The following is a 22,082-nucleotide window of genomic DNA, read 5'->3' as shown; positions in this document are numbered from 1 at the left end:
GGCTGTGCCAGGTTAAGATTATATAAGATTATAACATGGCCAAGATGTTCAAATCAAATCAAATGTATTTATATAGCCCTTCGTACATCAGCTGATATCTCAAAGTACTGTACAGAAACAAAGCCTAAAACCCGAAACAGCAAGCAATGCAGGTGTAGAAGCACGGTGGCTAGGAAAAACTCCCTAGAAAGGCCAAAACCTAGGAAGAAACCTAGAGAGGAACCAGGCTATGAGGGGTGGCCAGTCCTCTGCTGGCTGTATCTGGTGGAGATTATAACAGAACATGGCCAAGATGTTCAAATGTTCATAAATGACCAGCATGGTCAAATAATAATAATCACAGTAGTTGTCGAGGGTGCAGCAAGTCAGCACATCAGGAGTAAATGTCAGTTGGCTTTTCATAGCCGATCATTAAGAGTATCTCTACCACTCCTGCTGTCTCTAGAGAGTTGAAACAGCAGGTCTGGGACAGGTAGCATGTCCGGTGAACAGTTCAGGATTCCATAGCCGCAGGCAGAACAGTTGAAACTGGAGCAGCAGCACGGCCAGGTGGACTGGGGACAGCAAGGAGTCATCATGCCAGGTAGTCCTGAGGCATGGTCCTAGGGCTCAGGACCTCCGAGAGAGAGAAAGAAAGAGAGAATTAGAGAGAGCATACTGGATAAGACAGGAGAAGTACTCCAGATATAACAAAACTGACCCTAGCCCCCCGACACATAAACTACTGCAGCATAAATACTGGAGGCTGAGACAGAATAGGTCAGGAGACACTGTGGCCCCATCCGATGATACCCCCGGACAGGGCCCAACAGGAAGGATATAACCCCACCCACTTTGCCAAAGCATAGCCCCCACACCACTAGAGGGATATCTTCAACCACCAACTTACCATCCTGAGTCAAGTCTGAGTATAGCCCACAAAGATCTCCGCCACGGCACAACCCAAGGGGGGGCGCCAACCCAGACAGGAAGATCACATCAGTGACTCAACCCACTCAAGTAACGCACCCCTCCTAGGGACGGTATGAAAGAGAACCAGTAAGCCAGTGACTCAGCCCCTGTAATAGGGTTAGAGGCAGAGAATCCAAGTGGAAAGAGAGGAACCGGCCATGTAGAGACAGCAAGGGCGGTTCGTTGCTCCAGAGCCTTTCCGTTCACCTTCACACTCCTGGGCCAGACTACACTCAATCATATGACCCACTGAAGAGATGAGTCTTCAGTAAAGACTTAAAGGTTGAGACCGAGTCTGCGTCTCTCACATGGGTAGGCAGACCATTCCATAAAAATGGAGCTCTATAGGAGAAAGCCCTACATCCAGCTGTTTGCTTAGAAATTCTAGGGACAATTAGGAGGCCTGCGTCTTGTGACCGTAGCGTACGTGTAGGTATGTACGGCAGGACCAAATCAGAGAGATTTGGAAAGTAGGTAAATATACTGAATATATATATGCATTACCAGTCAAAAGTTTGGACACACCTACTCATTCAAGGGTGTTTATTTATTTTGTTTACTATTTTCTACATTGTATAATAATAGTGAGGACATCACAACTATGAAATTACACATATGGAATCATGTAATACTAGTAACCAAAAACGTGATAACCAAATCAAAACATATTTTAGATTTTAGATTCTTCTAAGTAGCCATCCTTTGCCTTGATGACAGCTTTGCACACTCTTTGCATTTTCTCAACCAGCTTCACCTGGAATGCTTTTCCAACAGTCTTGAAGGAGTTCCCACATATGCTGAATACTTGTTGTCTGCTTTTCCTTCACCCTGTGGAACAACTCATCCCTAACCACCTCAATTGGGTTGAGTGTACCTTGAATTCTAAATAAATCACAGACAGTGTCACCAGCAAAGCACCCCCACACCATCACACCTCCTCCTCCATGCTTCATGGTGGGAACCACACATCCAGAGATCATCCGTTCACCTATTCTGCCTCTCACAAAGACACAGCAGTTGGAACCAAAAATCTCCAATTTGGACTCCAGACCAAAGGACACATTTCCACCGGTCTAATGTCCATTGCTCGTGTTTCTTGGTCCAAGCAAGTCTCTTCTTATTATTGGTGTCCTTTAGTAGTGGTTTCATTGCACCAACTCAACCATGAAAGCCTGATTCACGCAGTCCCATCTGAACAGTTGATGTTGAGATGTGTCTGTTACTTGAACTCTGTGAAGCATTTATTTGGGCTGCAATTTCTGAGGCTGATAATGAACTTATCCTCTGCAGCAGTGGTAACTATGGGTCTTCCTTTCCTGTGGCGGTCCTCATGAGTTTCATCATAGCGCTTGATGGTTTCTGCGAATGCACTTGAAGAAACTTTCAAAGTTCTTGAAATATTCCAGATTGCCTGACCTTCATGTCATAAAGTCATGATGGACTGTCATTTATCTTTGTTTATTTGAGCTGTTCTTGCCATAATATGGACTTGGTCTTTTACCAAATAGGGTTATCTTTTGTGTACCAAACCTACCTTGTCACAACGCAACTGATTGGCTCAAACACAGCAAAAGAAGGAAAGAAATTCCACAAATTAACTTTTAGCAAAGCACACCTGTTAATTGGTATGCATTCCAGGTGACTACTTCATGAAGCTGGTTGAGAGAATGCCAAGAGTGTACAAAGCTGTCATCAAGGAAAAGGGTGGCTACTAAGATTTAAAATATAAAATATATTTTGATTTGTTAACCTTTTTTTGGTTACTACATGATTCCATATGTGTTGTTTCATAGTTTTGATGTCTTCACTATATTCTACAATGTAAAAAATAGTAAAAATATAGAAAAACCCTTGAATGAATATGTGTCCAAACTTTTTACTGTACTGTATATACAGTAATTCCTTTTTTTGTATGGTTGTGCTTTATAGATTGTTTATGTGTTTGTGTTGGGCTTCAGCTTAGATTATTCTTTACAGAGTCAAATGTGTTCTCCAGGCCTCAATTGTTCCTTGACTAGCGCCATTCATTCTCACTGTCAATAATTCTAATGTTATAACTGTATCCACTGGCAAATTGGGAAAGAGTGAGGTGATTGCAGTGCTGCCTGCCTGCAGTAATCGTTTCTGATTTTTTGACAGATTCAAGGAGCTATCATCATTAAGTAATATAGTAGATGCAAAGGATTGAGTATTTACATTCATGCACTTTGTAACTTTGTAACTGTGTCCCAGAAGCATTTAACTGCTGGGCATTTCTTCGTCATGTGAGGGAATGTGCCTTCCTAATTTAGGAGACACAATGACCAGTTGAGAGTTGGGGACAATTTCATCGTAAAACGTTTCCTTGGTGTTAAATACGGTCTCTAAACCAACTTTTAAGTGTATAAATTGATGGTTTGGATTTTCGCAATGCTAATGTCATATTTTGGAATTATTCCGTTGGTTTGATTGCGCCAGGCAAGCTCAGTTAAGTGCAGATAATTAACAAATACTATTTGAAACCAGGATTTGTCTGCCTCACACTACTCTGGCCGCCGGACTGGTCCACCTGCTGGGGTGCCTCTTATAAAAGGCTTACAGTGTCTGTTAAAAGTTAAGCAGGCCTGTTATTTTCTGCCCTTTAAAGTTTGGACACAATAGTTGATTTTGTTTATTAGGAGGAGCCTGCCTGTTAGTTAACGTTCACAGAGTTACTGCCGTGGAACGTCCTACACAGCGAGCCTTGGCTTTTAAATCACCATGAGTTTTGGCAGCTTTTGGCAATGAGCTCAGCTACACTTCGGTGTAGGTCTAACATATAACGTTTAGCAGACATTTTATAATGTAAGTGTAAAATATGTTGGTTTTTTTCTGTGAGAATCACTCGAAAGTATTGGGATGACGCCATCTTGAAAAATGGAGATGATAAGTCAAGCATTGATCAGTCCTCTAAAGCTCTCAAGTCCTACTGTCAGTAGACTATAACTGATTACGGTAATGCACTTCTTTGACAACCCTCCTACCTAAGCCCTCCTACATAAGCTCTCCTACCAAAGCCATCCTACCAAAGCCCTAGCTGATTATTTGAGGGGGGAAGTCACAAGAATGTCCAGCTGTAGGTTGACTCAATGGGCCACACTGAGATTGGTCGTGTGATTGACGTTAGTCATGGCTAACACGGGGTGTCCAGACCCAGCACCGTATTTAGCCCAGCTAGTGCTAACTATCCCAAAGCTATGTTAGCCTATGAGCTCCTTGTGTTTAATCGGGCCCCCTCTGAACCCAGTTGTGACTTGTTTAGTGATTTCACACTTGCTTTGTACCGTGAAGCCCCCTCTGTCTTCTCAAATGTTTTGAAGCATAAATAATACGTTGCTCCCATGATTTTCATCATGCATGACTGAACATATCTAGAGTCACAGGAAAAGGAATTTTGCCAAGTCATATCAGATGGATCCAACCATTAGAGGCCATTGACAGTTACAGTAGGTGTTACAAGAGAGGATCATGACATGATGACATTCGTGCTAAGGATCATGAAAATCTGTTTTTTTTGTTGCTGATAATATTTCCTTCTGTCACTCCATGAACAAATAGTATTTTTTCGAAAGCATTTTAAGGCATCACATTTTTTTCCAGACACATACTTGCTATATTGTATTTACTTCACCACCATGGCCTTTTTAAAATCATTTTTTTGGCCTTTACCTCCCTTATTTCACCTCATTTGCTCACATTGTTTATAGACTTATTTTTCTACTGTATTATTGACTGTATGTTTGTTTTACTCCATGTGTGTTGTTGTATGTGTCGAACTGCTTTGCTTTATCTTGGCTTTATCTTGGCCAGGTCGCAATTGTAAATGAGAACTTGTTCTCAACTTGCCTACCTGGTTAAATAAAGGTGAAATAAAAATACATTTTAAAAATGGATAAGAGAGTGGGACATTTTAACATATCAAATTAGATATTTTTTATTCTTTCAAAAGACAAGGGTGTCCCTGGTCTATGAGAAGTTACTATTTCAGTTGCGTCACCATTATATTGAGGAATCTGTTTTGTGGAGCCTAGTGCATGGTAGATCCATACATAGGATCACTCAGGCCTTTTGAGCAACATGACCTCTGTTGGCGAAAGAAATGCCTATTTGAATGCCTAACTCATTAGATAGCTGCCTATAGAGTCGGAGGGGCTTTGAATGTTTTCGTATTGAGGTGTCATCTCGATGGTGAATGATCCAACAATGTTTTTATTATGGATCCCCCCCTCACCCCTTGCGCTCGCCCCACTTCCTAACAAGAGACACAGCCAGGCTGGAATGCAGTGGTTTCCATGACGCTAATGAAGTAAAAATGTGGCGATGTGGTTCTGGCAAGCCCTCTCCTCTCGCTCCCTTGGCCTCTTCATTGGAATGGGAGACTGATCCCTATAGCTTCTATTCCCAACAGAGCGTTCCCGGGAATGTCTCTCTCTGTTCTCCCATAACCTGGCTAAGCTTGGATGTGGGTTTAAAGGGGCATGTTTGGGACAAAACCCAGGGGAGGGTACCACCACCGACCAAACAACCTCGCTTCCTCCCGCCGACCCTCCCTCCCTCCTTACCCCAGCACCCCTCCTCCTCCTCTCCCTCTTTCCTCCTGTGAAAAGTGAAAAGCCTGGCGTTGTGATTTATTGTTCCAAAAAATGCTTCATGTGGCAGGCAGGCCCTCAAGCAGACAGGCCCCACTGTTTGCAAATGGCCTCTGAGACAAAAGGAACGCTTTTCCCACTCAAACAGACTCTTCTCAGCAAACTGATGGTTTTCCTGCATTGTGAAAAAAATGCTCCTTTCCTGGCAGCTAGCATACTATTAATTTGTTTTTCCTTTTACCAAATCTCATAATTGTTTTGCTCTAAAACTTTTGCACAGTAAGTAAAACAAAAAGGCTTTTCTAGTTCCCAGTACTCTGAGTGAGGGTTGTTTTCATGGGGAAACTGTCCCTCTCATCCATTGTGAAATAAGTCTCCCAGGCCTGTGGCTGCAACAGACAGAGGTCTACACCCGCTATGCTGGGGAGAAGTGTGGATAGCTGGAGGTCCCTGCCAGGGCTTGGGGTCCCTGGTGGGAACAGGGTTCTGTCCCATTGTGCTCCTCTCTAACAGGGAGGCACAGGGTTAAACCACCAGCCTCTGTACATCATCCTGTGTCCTGCTGGGCCAGTGGACTAAACACAATGTCCTTCTAGTAGCTCCACACAGGATGGCCTGGACGTAAAGACCAAGCAACAGCCATTATGAGGCGCCCGCCATCCTGCACCTGCAGAAGGAAGAGCCTCTGTCTCATGGGGCATTCAGGCTTTTTAATCTGCACCACCTCCAGACCTTGGAGGATTCTGTTACTCTGTGTCTATGTGAATGGGCCATAATGTACTGTATGTGTTGACAGACGGTTTAGGCCATTGCGTGGGCATTGTTATTCAAAGTGTGTTGTCTTTAAATAGGGGTCTAATCTAACCCCTTGCCAATAAAGACCTGGAGGTTTGGGGCGGCTGGCAACCCTGACCCACCCAATGATGTACATTATATAAACCCCTGATTGCTGATGCTATTTATTGGCAAATGAGAGGCTTTGAAGCTACTGGTTAGCCATATTGGCACTTCCCCAGAAGAAGCAGTCCTTCAAAGGAATGTTAAATGTATTAAATTAAATTAAATGTATTTAAGTGTTGTGTTGTTGTAGTGGGGACAGTAACATTGAAAAAAAAATTGACTTTAAGGAAAACGTTTTTTTTTTTTTTTGTACGTTTAGCTCATATTGTATAATTTAAAAGTATGCATTAAGGTGTGTGTGATATAATAAACGTGGCAAATTCAAAGACGTAGACATTGTTGAATGCATTTATATAGCTTCCAAAATATTTTTTTTTACAATGGTAGTTCAGTCAGTCATGTAGTATATATATAAATCATTGGACACACCTGATCATTGTGTGCTGGCTGGGTTTTCAGTCTTTTCCAATCTAATGGGTGAGGACCCAATCACACACTAGCTTGGGAAAGACGGTACTGCAGGTCTGTGAAGCTAAATAACACAGACAGAAAGAGAGAGAAATAGAGAGGAGCGGGAGACAAAAAAGTGATAGAGTGGGAGAGAGAGAGAGAGAGAGAGACAGACAGGGAGCCTGTGGTGAGCAGCTGCACTCTGCTGAATGTGCTCCTTCGAGGGGAACACCCCAACAGAGTAGGAAGTTGGGATTTTATGAATCACTCAGCTACATCCTTTTTGCATTACATTCTTGTTTCATTATGATCTTGTCCCAACATACCCATCAGACCAAATAGTCTTTATTAAACCTGTAGACACACAGAACAACATCTTAATCTCCATAGACAGAGATAAAGTAGGCCTGTTTAGGAAGTACCCCCACCTTACATCCACTCCCTAATGCAGTTACAGCCTGCTGGATAATGGGGCTCAGTGTTGTGCATTATGGGGGCCAGAGGCACACTGCGAGGCTCTTCCTCGCAGGAGCCAGGCTCAAACATTTATTTTATTTAATCTTTATTTAACAAGGCAAGTTAGTTAAGAACAAATTCTTATTTACAATGACGGTTAACCCCAGCCAAACCCTAATTCGGAAGACACTGGGCCAATTGTGCGCCGTCCTATGGGATTCCCAATCACGGCCGGGTTGTGATACAGCCTGGAAACGAACCAGGGTCTGTAGTGACAGCTCTAGTACTGAGATGCAGTGTCTTAGGCGTCTGTGCCACTTGGGAGCCCAAAACATGGCAGAAGCCAGGCTGAAACATGGCAGGAGCCAGGCAAAAAAATGTCAGGAGCCAGGCTGAAACATGGCAGAAGCCAGGCTGAAATATGGCAGGGCTGAAACAGCAGAAGCCAGGCTGAAACATGGCAGGGCTGAAACATAGCAGGAGCCAGGCTGAAACATGGCAGAAGCCAGGCTGAAACCAAATTAAGAGAAAGCACCAGGTTCTCCAGACACAGGAAGTAGCTGTAGTTTGACATCCAAAGAAGATGGATGGAGGCGGTTGCCATGAAACTAGGTATGGTTACCATGGAGCTGGGGAAGACTCCAGGCATCCTGTAGAGAGACTGTTGTCAGAGCAGAGATGCTGCCGGGAGTTTTACAATATACAATCAGTTGGTTTTGTAGAATCTGTTGAATCTGTTACTGTTGATCCAATGAAGGGTTGTGTTCTCTCTCGTATTCTGTCTGATGTTTATTGACATCATCCAATAAAGAACATTGATCTAGGGTTGGTTCACTTGTTGTTTTGACTTAATAATGAGGTCACTTGTTGGGCTAGTGGATGTTGTTGACTTGTGACTGGTAGTCCTTAAAAAGTCGTCACTTCATGCTGTTAGATGTAGCTAGTGGTTGTTACAGTAACTTGTTCCCTGTGGTTCTATTATGAAGCAGTCGCTTGTTGACATTTACTGTTGGTCCATATGAAGCAGTCCGACAGTCACCTACTGGTCAGCTGGCTGTATTTCCTGGTTGGAGGACAGCTGGCATTGTCATGGCGATGGCAGCCACATCCACCCAGAAACATTAGTTCCACCGCCGGCCCTTTTTGTCCCGCTCCAAAAAAAGAGGGGGAATGAATAAAAGAAAAAAGGGGAGACGGCTAAAGTCTCCCTGATCCCCTTTTCCATACGCGGGGTAATCCAGGGGCGACCGTCAGCACAAATGTGGCTTTGACAGGCCTGCGAGTGTGTGTGTGTGTGTGTGTTGTGACTCTGACCCTCTCTGTGGCTCTCAGTTTCACTGGGCTCTGGGAAAAACAGTCCTCGGTGGATACTGCGAGGCTGTGTCAGTGGTGGCACTGCCACACTCACTCGCCTGCGTTGGTGGATCACAGATTCAAGGGAGTCGTAAAAGCATCTGGAGACTGTTAGATTAGTCCTTTCTGTCCTCCCATTCAGCTGCTTTCTGATGAGCTCACCCTCTAACGATGTGGTGTATACATTAACAGGCTGGTTGAATACCAAAGTTCTCCTGATGTTACCATCTGTAGAGCCAGGCAGCACTGTAATTACTGAAGCATTAGTAATGGTCTGTTTTATTATGGATGTGTCAACACTACAGATAAATACTACACTAACTACAGGAAGACCACTACAGCTCATGTTTAGTTATGCATTAGTTATCAGGTAGTCACATTTACCGTCACACCTGAGTCTGCTAAGGCCTCTTTCTCTCAATGGTTAACACCTAGTGTTAGACCCACATGTCTGACTAATGTGAATTAACACCGAGGTGGAATTGCTTGACTGGTGTCTCCTCTTTATATTGAAATGTGTAACTCAGAAGTCCTTATCATACGTTGTAAACACTTACTGTACACTGAGTGTACAAAACATTAAGAACACCTGCTTTCTCCATGACAGACTGACCAGGTGAATCGAGGGGAAAGCTATGATCCCTTATTGATTTAACCTGTTAAATCCACTTGAATCAGTGTATTTTTAAGCCTTGAGACAATTGATACATGGATTGTGTATGTGTGCCATTCACAGGGTGAATGGGCACGACCAAAGATTGAAGTGCCTTTGAACAGGATATGGTAGTAGGTGCCAGGCACACCAATTTGTGTCAAGAAAGGCAATGCTGCTGGGTTTCTCATGCCGAACAGATGCCCATGCGCATCAAGAATGGTCCAACACCCAAAGGACATCCAGCCAACTTGACACAACTGTGGGAAGCATCGGAGTCAACATGGGCCAGGGCCCCTGTGGAACGCTTTCGACACCTTGTAGAGTCCATGCCCCGACGAATTGAGGCTGTTCTGAGTGGGACTCACTTACATGTTGAAGAGATGGTTCTCTTTACAGTTGTGTCTTTGTGTCTTTTCCCTACAAATAAAATGTGCCTTATACAGTATATGAATATGAACAAACACTGTAGCCATTGTGTTACTGAGATGGTTCTCTAACAGTCTTGTCTTTGTGTCTGTTTGTCCTCCAGAGCACCAGGACTGTCTTCACCAGGTAGTCCACGAGCGTCTGGGGGAGCTGCTGCGCGTGTTGAAGGCCGTCATCAGTAAACACCAGACCCTCAACTCTGTGGACATCCTCAGTGCTGCAGGCACCGTCATCGCACAGGTCAAAGGTGAGCAGCACTCCCTAGAGCATAGAGACATGTCTCAAACTCACCCCGACTCTCTGTCTCTCTGTCTCCTTCTCTCCCTGCCACCCTGTCTCCCTGACTCATTTTCTTCCTGCCTCCCTGTCTTCCTGCCTCCTTGTCTCCCTGCCTCCCTGTCTCCCTGCCACCCTGTCTCCCTGATTCCTTGTCTTCCTGTCTCTCTGCCTCTCTGTCTCCCTGCCTCCCTGTCTCGCTGACTTCTTGTCTTCCTGTCTCCCTGCCTCCTTGTCTTCCGGTCTCCCTGACTCCTTGTCTTTCTGCCTCCCTGACTCCTTGCCTCCCTGTCTCCCGCCCTAATGGCTCCCAGTCCTTGCCTCCCTACTGTACCTCCCCCGTACTGTACCTCCTCCAGGCCTCATTTGGCTGGATTAGGTCTGGAAGAAGGTTTGTGCTTAAGCATTACAGGGCCAGCATGTTTGTCTGTTTAGCAAAACTAGAAGATGTATTTGCAGCAAACCTTTGAAGATGAATTCACTCTAAATATCAGAACTTCGCTCAAATAACACACACAGTATGTATTCAAACCCCTGACTGAAAAATACAGACCATATATTATTTGAATGTTTAAATTTGAATTCCTATTGAATCCAGTGGTAGGAGGGAGAGGAGTGTGTTTGACTCAAAGACTGAAGTCTTTGTGCTTTGTGTTGCTGTCCTGAGGGAATAGGGCTCAGGAATCCCATTTATCTCCTCTCCTCGAGATTATGATCAGCCATGGAGGGCAATTCTTCACTTGGCCCGTGCACAAGAATCTCTGAGTGGAGTATACCTCTGCTCAATTGGAATTGCATAGCAGCCTGGCCCTGGTTTGACAGCATACTTTTGGCAATGCTCTATGTTAACGAAGTACGGTGACACACTGACCTGGAACAAAAGCTGGGGAGGTGTTTGTGTGTGTGGTAGTGATGTAAATACCTATCCTTCCTTCCACTCTAAATGCATTCTACCAAATGAATAAAAAGTGATTGAACCAAAGTCGATTCCAAGTATTGGCTTACACTACGGTATGCAGCCTGGGTGCATTTCAAGCAGAACTGAAGGAAGCTATTGTATGGCGGCTTGGACAGAGACAGAGACAGAGTGAGCGTTAGTGCTGGCTGCTGTCGATCTGCGTGCTCTACTGTGACAGTTGGAAAGACTTCACATAGAGTCTGCTGTGGCTAGCTAGCCAATAGTCATGTGATGCTACTAATGGCTAATCTGGTTTCAAGGCTGTGGGGCTTTCTCTTGGGAGCAGTTTAATATTAACAGTGCTTTGTGTATATAGGAACATAACAGCAGTATCACTGCTGAATCAAAATTCCATGTGCTTAAGGTACAAGCCCCAGTACACTCCCAATAAACTAACCTGTTGTTCCTTCATTCTTAATTCCATACCTCAACCTAATAACATTTCTCACCACTAGAGGGCCAGAATATGTGTCCTCTGTACTAGACCCTCACACAATGAGGCTCAACAGGCTATACATATACTCATTGGCATCCTTCCTTCTTTGTCAACATTAGTCACTTCACACACACTCACACACACACACCTGGCCTGGTCCCCAGGTAATGTGAGACTGAAGTAATCAATTCAGGTAGATTCAAATAAGAGAAAGTGGAATATTCAGGCACATAAGAGAAAGTGGAATACCCTGTGCCTAGGGGGAGATAACAGGGGTCTGTATCTCTCTGTCTGTCTGTCTGTCTGTCTGTGTGTGTGTGTGTGTGTGTGTGTGTGTGTGTGTGTGTGTGTGTGTGTGTGTGTGTGTGTGTGTGTGTGTGTGTGTGTGTGTGTGTGTGTGTGTGTGTGTGTGTGTGTGTGTGGGTGCGTAGGTGGGTGGGTGGGTGCGTGTTTGTGTGTATGTCTCTGCCCGCCATACTGGCTCAGTGGATCAGGAACAGGCCCCATTCGCTCATGCCTGGCCTAATTCATGCTCTCATAGTGGGGCTATGACTTTCACAACACTGGTCTCTGTCCAGGGAGAGGAGACACACACCAGGAGGAAAGAGAGAGGCAGAGAAAAGGGTATCTATCTATCTCAAGATAAGTCTTACAAAGATCTTTATACAATGAGCAAATTAAAATAATTTTTCTCTAGGTGGTGTATCACCCAATTAGCTAAGCCAAGGTATCTGAGAAGGACACCAAAATGATATGTGATGAACACCATGACACCTGTCATTTCCTGAATGAAGAGATGTGGTTGTTTCCCCTCCCTACATTGGTACAGTGTATGGTTGCAAAGTTCCAGTAACTTTCCCAAAATGTAGGATCCCAGAATCAAGAATCCCAGAATGCCTTGCCTGGTTCACCAACTACTTCTCAGACAGAGTTCAGTATGTCAAATCGGAAGGCCTGTTGTCCGGACCTCTGGCAGTTTCTATGGGGGTGCCACAGGGTTCAATTCTCAGGCCGACTCTTTTCTCTGTATACATCAATGATGTCGCTTTTGCTGCTGGTGATTCTCTGATCCACCTCTACGCAGACGACACCATTCTATATACCTCTGGCCCTTCTTTAGACACTGTGTCAACTAACCTCCAGATGAGCTTCAATTCCATATAACTCTCCTTCCGTGCCCCCCAACTGCTCTTAAATGCAAGTGGAACTAAATACATGCTCTTCAACCGATCGCTACCAGCACCTGCCCGCCTGTCCAGCATCACTACTATGGACGGTTCTGACTTAGCATATGTGGACATCTACAAATACCTAGGTGTCTGGTTAGACTTTAAACTCTCCTTCCAGACTCACATTAAGCATCTCCAATCCAAAATTAAATCTAGAAACTACTTCCTATTTCGCAACAAAGCCTCCTTCACTCATGCTGCCAAACATACCCTCGCAAAACTGACTATCCTACTAATCCTTGACTTCGGCGATGTCATTTACAAAATAGCCTCCAACACTCTACTCAGCAAACTGGATGCAGTCTATCACAGTGCCATCCGTTTTGTCACCAAAGCCTCATATACTACCCACCACTGCGACCTGTATACTCTCGTTGGCTGGCCCTCGCTTCATATTCGTCACCAAACCCACTGGCTCCAGGTCATCTATAAGTCTTTGCTAGGTAAAGCCCCGCCTTATCTCAGCTCACTGGTCACCATAGCAACACCCACCCGTAGCACACGCTCCAGCAGGTATATTTATTTCACTGGTCACGCCCAAAGCCAATTCCTCCTTTGGCCTCCTTTCCTTCCAGTTCTCTGCTGCCAATGACTGGAACAAATTGCCAAAATCACCGAAGCTGGAGACTCATATCTCCTTCACTAACTTTAAGTACCAGCTGTCAGAGCAGCTCACAGATCACTGCACCTGTACATAGCCCATCTGTAAATAGCCCATCCAACTACCTCATACTGTTATTATTATTTGTTGCTCCTTTGCACTCCAGTATCTCTACTTGCACATTCATCTTCTGCACATCTATCACTCCAGTGTTTAATTGCTAAATTGTAATTATTTTGCCACTGTGGCCTATTTATTTCCTTACCTCCCTTATCTTACCTCATTTGCACACACTGTATATAGACTTTTTTTCCTATTGTATTTTTGACTGTATGTGTGTTTATTCCATGTGTAACTCTGTGTTGTTGTTTGTGTCGCACTGCTTTGCTTTATCTTGGCCAGGTCGCAGTTGTAAATAGCTACCTGTAAATAGCCTACCTGGTACAAACAGGAAAACCGGAACCCTCCAACCAGGATTTCTGGAAAACTGGGTCATTTGGGGATGTTGCTGGAATTTTTCAACCATTACTCAGTCACATTATGCATGTGGGTCATTGAGGCATCAACATTACCATGATGGCCCCTATGGCCCGATGGCCCCCAATGACCTAAAGGCACCGTGGCCTGATGGCACCATGGCCCCCAATGGCCTACCTCCTATGTCCTGGCTAAGTCATGTATGTTTGCTTCCATCAATATCTGTTTTGTCAGCAGGCTTCCCCCTGCAGTAGACTCAGAGGTGGAATTTATTAGTGTTCGTTCAGGAGTCAGTCATGTGCTTTCCCAGTGAAAACAATGCCGTTTTTGCCTGATGATGTAACATCCACGTTTGGACTGTGGTTGGCCGGAGCGAGTGCTGGCATTGTGTTCTAGTGAGCTTCAGGATGTCCTGTGTTCCGGGGAGGGGAGGAGGGGGTAGGAGAGGACGTAAAGGCCAGAGAGACGCAGCGATAGCGTTCTAGGCAGAGGTAGCTAGCTAGCTGCGTTCACAGACAGACTCTCCCGGGACCCAAACTACCTTGCACCACTAACTCTGCTGTCCCGTCTGAAAGGGTTCTACCTCTCATAAGAGCTTCTGGAACTTATGGAATTGGCTTGAACCCTGTACTGGAGACATTCCCTGGAAAGAAATGCCTTATTAGGTGACACAAATGGAGATAAAGGAAGAGACTTGTGCGGCCATTTCCCCTGTGGCAGTTGGAGAAAGCTTTAGTGCATTAAAAGGGCTGTAGATCAGCTTGACCACTAGAGGCAGATCCCCCTTTGGAACCACTGAACCACGAAGGACCTACTGAGTAAGGAGTGGCTCTACGGTCAAGGAGTGGTTGTACCATACAGCCAGGAAGACCAACAGAGAAGAGAGAAGAGAGAGAAGTCCTTGAGAGCAGCTTGGGTAGAAGGAGTTTGGTGCTACAACAACCACCCGACTGCGGACCACATCATACACACAGACTGAATGCTAAAAAGGGTTCAGCCTCTGGAGGGCAAGCCTGGTCGTGGGTAAGTGGTGGCTGGCATGTGTGTGTGTGTTTTACGGTAAAGTTCCTCTTGTTCTATAGAGACAGGAAGCCTGCACTGTAAGAGCATAGAGAGCTGCTGGTCTCTCTCTCTCTCTCTCTCTCTTTGAGTCTCCTAGTTCCTTTGTCGCTTGCTTACCTATTTCCTGTATGACGAAGAGGATTCTAGAATGGAAACTGTTTGTGGTTCTTGTGCTGCTAAGTGTTGTTTGAACTGTTTGGAACTAAGTCTCCATGGGGCTCAACTAACTAGAGAACCTTCAACCTGGACAACCGATCGTTTAATTAGAGCATTCTAATATATCTCATGTAAAAGAAGACAACTCAAAGAACTTTCTGGTAAGAAGAAGAAAAAGTGCTTTCTGCAATCCTTTTTCCTTGAACCATTCTCTTGATCTCCTGCTCCCCTCCTGATCTCCAGACATCTCTATTGTTAGGCGGAGAGAACATCGACACTAGGGGAATGGCCTCAGGGAATGGCGTCACTGGTGTTGCGACCCAAATGGAACCCTATTCTCCTATAGTGCACTACTTTTTACCAGGGTCCACAGGAATCTACCATACCGCTCTGGTCCAAAGTAGTGCAATATATAGTGAATAGGGTGCCATTTCAGATGTGGCTTGGGCTGCTGGTGCTGCCTGTTGAGCTCCTATTCTGGTTTATTTTCTCTCCTCCCGAGTGAGACAGGAAGTTTATTGTGGAGACTGATTATAGACCTATTTACATTGGTGTTTTTCCCTTCTCTTTTTCAGACATCACTTTGTTTAGACTTAAGGCAGGAAACAGTGTGTCTTTCCAGATTACAATTCAAATCAGTACTGTTTCAGTCAAATCTCTACGGTTTCAGTCAAATCTCTACTGTTTCAGTCAAATCTCTACGGTTTCAGTCAAATCTCAAATCTCTGCTGTTTCAGTCAAATCTCAAATCTCTGCTGTTTCAGTCAAATCTCTGCTGTTTCAGTCAAATCTCTGCTGTTTCAGTCAAATCTCTACTGTTTCAGTCAAATCTGAAATATCTACTGTTTCAGTCAAATCTCTGCTGTTTCAGTCAAATCTCTGCTGTATCAGTCAAATATCTACTGTTTCAGTCAAATCTGAAATATCTACTGTTTCAGTCAAATCTCTACTGTTTCAGTCAAATCTGAAATATCTACTGTTTCAGACAAATCTCAAATCTCTGCTGTTTCAGTCAAATCTCTGCTGTATCAGTCAAATATCTACTGTTTCAGTCAAATCTCTGCTGTTTCAGTCAAATCTGAAATATCTACTGTTTCAGACAAATCTCAAATCTCTGCTGTTTCAGTCAAATCTGAAATATCTACTGTTTCAGACAAATCTCAAATCTCTGCTGTTTCAGTCAAATCTCTACTGTTTCAGTCAAATTTCTACTTTTTCAGTCAAATCTGTACTGTTTCAGTCAAATCTCTACTGTTTTAGTGAAATTTCTACTTTTTTAGTCCTTTCAGGCCTAACTATTCTGATTAAGTGTTTTGGGGATATATGGTGACAGACTATTTCACAACACTCATCACTACCTCATGTTATGTAGGCTCTCAACCTGTATAGCAACATATTCGGATAATGATTAGTCTCATGTTCATGTAGGTTATATGTTTTGACATTACAGTGCATCTTGTCTTCAGTTCTGAATAGGTATAGGTTGTCCCAGTTATTTGTTTTCACAGTGTAGCCTATCTTGCTTCATCCGTTTTGACAGGTGTTAACTTCAAGGAGGTGAACGAGGAGAACAAGCAGAAGCTTTTCGGAGAGATATACACTTCCATCGACACATTGGCATTCACCTTTGGCAATGTGTAAGTACAAAGTTGTAATAGCGATTGCAATAACTAGCTCTGTTTTTCTGACTCTTTATGGTGACACAAACCAACTATATTTAAATAGGCACAGGGTATTCTTGTCTTACATCTCTAGATAATGTAATATTCTCAACCTTCAGTCTGTGTTTCCTTGCATAATGGCTGCTTGTGTTGTTGACTTTTAAAGTGTTGCCAACACTTCAGGGGAAGTTGCCCACACAACCACCGATCTAGGATGAGATTTGCCCTACCCCAATCCATACACTTACCATTATTCTAAACACAACACATCTGACCCCAGACCAGTGCCTAGGGGTTATTTCCATGCCTTTCATTGTTGTTGTGTGTTCCTCTTTCAGAGTGTCTGACTTCCTTATGGGAGATGTAGAGAATGGATCAGCGTTGGGGCTCCCCCTGACTCGGAGAAGCAGGGTAAGACAAACACACATAGATACATACACAACTGTCTGTCTGGACATTATGTATGTATTTACAGTAAAGGCAGGTGATTGACTGTTTAAAGATACCTAGGATGGAGAGGTCAAAGGGTGTGGTGCTCTCAGGAAACAACAACATAACACTGTATGATGGGGCTGAGAGATTGTTTCCTGTTTGAAGTGGAGGGTACTCCTGAAATATCTTCTAGTGATTAATCACAGCATGACAGGGTGTTGATGTAGTTTGTAGCTTTTAACGATAACACAAAGGGAAATTAAAATGCTCACTAGCCATGGTCATTCTGTAATGTCATGTACCATCTGGTTCCTTACTCATCACTGTGGAACCGTTCTGTCTATCTGTCTCATTCCCAGTCGTTTGAGAACCTTTCCGTGGAATCTGCAGTATCCGGTCCAGAGAAAGATGATCCGTCAGGTAACATGCACAACAACCACCATGAAACCTTACTACTCCATCCACTTAACAACTGATAGCACTTCTCAATTTACGATGTACTCTATGACAGCTTGGCTTGGCTCTCCCTTATAAAAACATTACATATCGACATAAACCAGCCCTGTCTTTGTGGATTTTTGAATGAAAAATAATAATAATAAATTACATTTCTATAGCGCTTTTCATAGAATCTCAAAGCACTTCAAGAGCAAGAAAACAAACAAGCAATATACCATGACAGGTCAACCAATAGAGGCCAAGTCTTTGAAAGCTGCATCCTCCGAAGATGGAAAGGGTCAGTTTATGGCTTGAGCGAAGGGAGCTGGTCAGAGGATGGTAGATGATGGGGATGGAGTCTGCTGATGGTCTTGTAGAGGACAAGTCTGGGAACCAGCCTGAGTCTTATAGCTACAGAACTTCTCCTCTTCCTCTCTGTGTAGAACCCACTCGGGGGATTCCTCAGCAGCTGTGGGCTCCAGAAAGTTCACCACGCAAAGTTCAGAATAGTAGCCAGTCGTCCTCATTACGAGCCCTCTTTCTCAGCACGGCTGTATTCCTCTGTTCCTCCGTTCCTCTCACGCTTCAGGCGATTCCTCAAATTATGTTCTCAAAACACCTGGAATTGGCAGCCAGGTGAAACAAAAAAAGACGGTACTGTGCTCAGATGCATTTTTTTAACAAATCTAGTTAGCCAAGTCAAAAATTGTTAACCAGTTAGTCAATCTGCAAATCCGTGGCTCGAAAATGTCAGATATAAGCAATACAAATGAAATGTCATCAAAAACAACAATTGAAAGCCCCTAAAAATAACTAAAGATGATTAGGTGTCAATGTGTTGATAGGCAATATGTCACTTGGGGTGACAGTACACCCAAAGAACAACATTGGTTGTGGGACACTTTCGACACCTTGTAGAGTCAATGCCCATACGAATTGAGTCTGTTCTGAGGGCAAAAGTGGGTGCAACTCAACGTCTGTGCCCAGTGGGATGGCTCTAGAAGAGTTTGTTGAGCGAAAGTGCCTTCTCCACTCTCATCTTAATACAGCTCCAACCATCCATTACGTCACTCTGTGTACTCAACAAACTACATTCCCTCTATTACAAAGCTGGGTGGCTAGAAACACCGTATCACTGTGAATAGCTCATCCTAATGTACATACCATTTTATCTTCCTAATTATATTGTCTGTACACACCACTAATTTATATTCTCACTCTAATACTGTACCTTCGGAAAGTATTCAGACCCCTTCACTTTTTCCACATTTTGTTTCGTTACAGCATTATTCAAAAATGTATTACATTTTTCCCCTCATCGTTCTACACACAATACCCCATAATGACAAAGCAAAAACAAGTTTTTAGACATTTTTGCAAATGTAAAACTGAAATATCACATTTACATAAGTATTCAGCCCCTTTACTCAGTACTTTGTTGAAGCACCTTTGGTAGTGAATACTGCCTTGAGTCTTCTTGGGTATGACGCTACAAGCTTGGCACACCTATATCTGTAGAGTTTCTCCCATTCTTCTCTGCAGATACTCTCAAGCCCTGTCGAAGTTTGGGGAGCGTTGCTGCACAGCTATTTTCAGGTCTCTCTAGAGATGTTCAATCGTGTTCAAGTCCGGGCTCTGGCTGGGCCACTCAAGGACATTCAGAGACTTGTCCCGAAGCCAGTCCTGCGTTGTCTTGGCTGTGTGCTTAGGGTTGTTGTCCTGTTGGAAGGTAAACCTTCACCCCAGTCTGAGGTCCTGAGCACTCTAGAGCAGGTTTTCATCAAGGATCTCTCTGTACTTTGCCTCATTCATCTTTACCTCAATCCTGGCTAGTCTCCCAATCCCTGCAGCTGAAAAACATCTCCTCAGCATAATTCTGCCACCACCATGCTTCACTGTAGGGATGGTGCCAGGTATCCTCCAGACGTGACGCTTGGCATTCAGGCCAAAGAGTTCAATCTTGGTTTTATCAGACCAGAGAATCTTGTTTCTCATGGTCTCAGAGTCTTTAGGTGCATTTTGGCAAACATGGCTGTCATGTGCCTTTTACTGAGGAGTGGCTTCCATCTGGCCATTCTACCATAAAGGCCTAATTGGTGGAGTGCTGCAGAGATGGTTGTCCTTCTGGAAGGTTCTCCCATCTCCACAGAGGAACTCTAGAGGACTGTCAGCGTGATCATTAGGTTCTTGGTCACATCCCTGACCAAGGCCCTTCTCCCCCGATTGCCCAGTTTGGCAGGGGGGCCACCTCTAGGTTGAGTCTTGGTGGTTCCAAACTTCTTCCATTTAATAATGATGTAGGCCATTCTTTTCTTGGGGACCTTCAAATGTTTTGGTACCCTTCCCCAGATCTGTGCCTCGACACAATGCAGTCTCGGAGCTCTACGAACAATTCCTTCGACCTCGTGGCTTGGTTTTTGCTCTGACATGCACTGTTAACTGTATGACCTTATATAGACAAGCATGTGCCTTTCCAAATCATGTCCAATCAAGTTGTAGAAACATCTCAAGGATGATAAATGGAAACAGGATGCACCTGAGCTCAATTTCGAGTCTCATAGCAAAGGGTCTGAATACTTATGTAAATAAGGTAATACATTTGCAAGTAAAAAAACAGTTTTTGTTTTGTCATTATGGGGTATTGTGTGTAGATTGCAGAGGAAATTGTTTTATTTAATCCATTTTAGAATGAGGCTAGAGCCTAACAAAATGTGGAAAAAGTCCTGGGGTCTGAATACTTTCCGAAGGCACTGTATATATTCCGTTCAAAAGTTTGGGGTCACTTAGAAATGTCCTTGTTTTTGAAGGAAAAGCACATTTTATGTCCATTAAAATAACATAAAATTGATCAGAAATACAGTGTAGACTAATTGTAATTTTGGAAATGACTATTGTAGCTGGAAACTTATCTACATAGGCGTACAGAGGCCCATTATCAGCAACCATCAACCCTGTGTTACAATGGCACGTTGTGTAGGCTAATCCAAGTTTATCATTTTGACAGGCTAATTGATCATTAGAAAACCCTTTTGCAATTTTGTTAGCACAGCTGAAAACTGTCGTCCTGATTAAAGAAGCAATAAAACTGGCCTTCTTTAGACTAGTTGAGTATCTGGAGCGTAAGCATTTGTGGGTTTGATTAGAGTCTCAAAATGACTGGAAACAAATAACTTTCATCTGAAACTCGCAGTCTATTCTTGTTCTGACAAATTAAGGCTATTCCATACGAGAAACTACTCCCCTCACAGAACAGAGCAAACTGTCTCTAACCAGAATAGAAAGAGGAGTTGGAGGCCCCGGTGCACAACTGAGCAAGAGGACAAGTACTTTAGAGTGTCTAGTTTGAGGAACAGGAGTGATGGTTGCTGATAATGGGCCTAATTTACAACATTAACAATGTCTACACTGTATTTGTTTATTTTATTTGAAAGCAAAAAAATTGCTTTTCTTTCAAAAACAAGGACATTTCTAAGTGACCCCAAACTTTTGAACGGTAGTGTGTATGCATATATCTGTGTGTGTGTGTGTGTGTGTGTGTGTGTGTGTGTGTGTGTGTGTGTGTGTGTGTGTGTGAGTGTGTGCGTGTATATAGTCTGTCTCTATGTAGTCTCTATGGTATAGTTAAGGGGGCCTATATAAGCTCTCCTGTCACACAGAGTGACCTATTAGCTCAGTCATATTAACACATAGAGGAGGCAATCCCTGTCTTGTCCAGTCTACTTAGCATTACAATGTATTACCAACACATAACCTAAGGTCAACAGGGACTTTACTTTCTGACAGATCTGACACACACGCTGGTGCACATACAGTCATGCGCACTCGTACACACTCACGAACACACACACACACAGTCACACACAGATACTCACACATGCGATAGAGAGGGGCTTGTCCGTAGCTAGTTGCCAGTAGCCGTTAGCCAGTAGGTAGCAATGCTCGGTCTCAGGCCTAGGCCCACTAACTTCTTCTTCCCCAACCCATGGCGTGTTACCATTACCATCACAGGTCCATCGCCGCCGGCGAGGGCGGAGGAGGTGGATGGTGTGGACGTGGCGCTGCAGCGGAGTGAAAGCGGGGTGGAGTCAGCTCTACTATACGCCAAGGCCTGGTCCAAGTACACCAAGGAGCTGCTGGCCTGGGTGGACAAACGACTCAGTATGGGTGAGTCTCTCTCCCTCCCACTACCTCTAACACACGTAGGATTAATACAGAGAAACATCTCGTTATTGGTGAGTCGGAGCCATAGAATTAAATAGAACACTGTTATTAGATTATATATTATAAACCGTGTGGTTCCTGCCCTCAATGCTGATTGGCTGAAAGCAGTGGTATATCATTACGTATACCATGGGTATGACAAAACATTAATTTTTCTGTTTTAATTACATTGGTAACCAGTTTATAATAGCAGTAAGGCACCTCAGGGGTTTGTGGTATATGGCCAATATACCACGGCTAACGGCTGTATCCAGGCACTTCGAGTTGCATTGTGCGTAAGAACAGGGGGTTGGTGTAAGCTGTGTCACCGTTGGTATTTGGTATTGTTTTATACCAC

General features: G+C 43.9%; 1 protein-coding gene across 5 annotated transcripts in view; it reads left to right on the top strand.

The window, feature by feature from the left end:
• LOC139420364 (Rho GTPase activating protein 29a) overlaps positions 1-22,082 on the top strand; it is a 67,611-nt gene that overhangs the window by 21,640 nt on the left and 23,889 nt on the right. For 3 of the 5 annotated variants that reach the window (XM_071170386.1, XM_071170389.1, XM_071170387.1), the window contains 5 exons: positions 9,902-10,045; positions 16,534-16,630; positions 16,993-17,065; positions 17,446-17,506; positions 21,533-21,688. In XM_071170386.1, the coding sequence (XP_071026487.1) occupies positions 9,902-10,045; positions 16,534-16,630; positions 16,993-17,065; positions 17,446-17,506; positions 21,533-21,688 (531 nt within the window). Of the gene's footprint in view, positions 1-9,901; positions 10,046-14,234; positions 14,799-16,533; positions 16,631-16,992; positions 17,066-17,445; positions 17,507-21,532; positions 21,689-22,082 lie in introns of those variants that run through there. The other 2 variants (XM_071170388.1, XM_071170390.1) reach the window with 2 other exon arrangements.

This window comes from Oncorhynchus clarkii, chromosome 11, assembly GCF_045791955.1.
Source record: "Oncorhynchus clarkii lewisi isolate Uvic-CL-2024 chromosome 11, UVic_Ocla_1.0, whole genome shotgun sequence".
Taxonomy (NCBI): Eukaryota; Metazoa; Chordata; class Actinopteri; order Salmoniformes; family Salmonidae; genus Oncorhynchus; species Oncorhynchus clarkii.
Note: the sequence above shows the minus strand (reverse complement) of the source record. Positions and strands in the feature narration are given on the sequence as shown.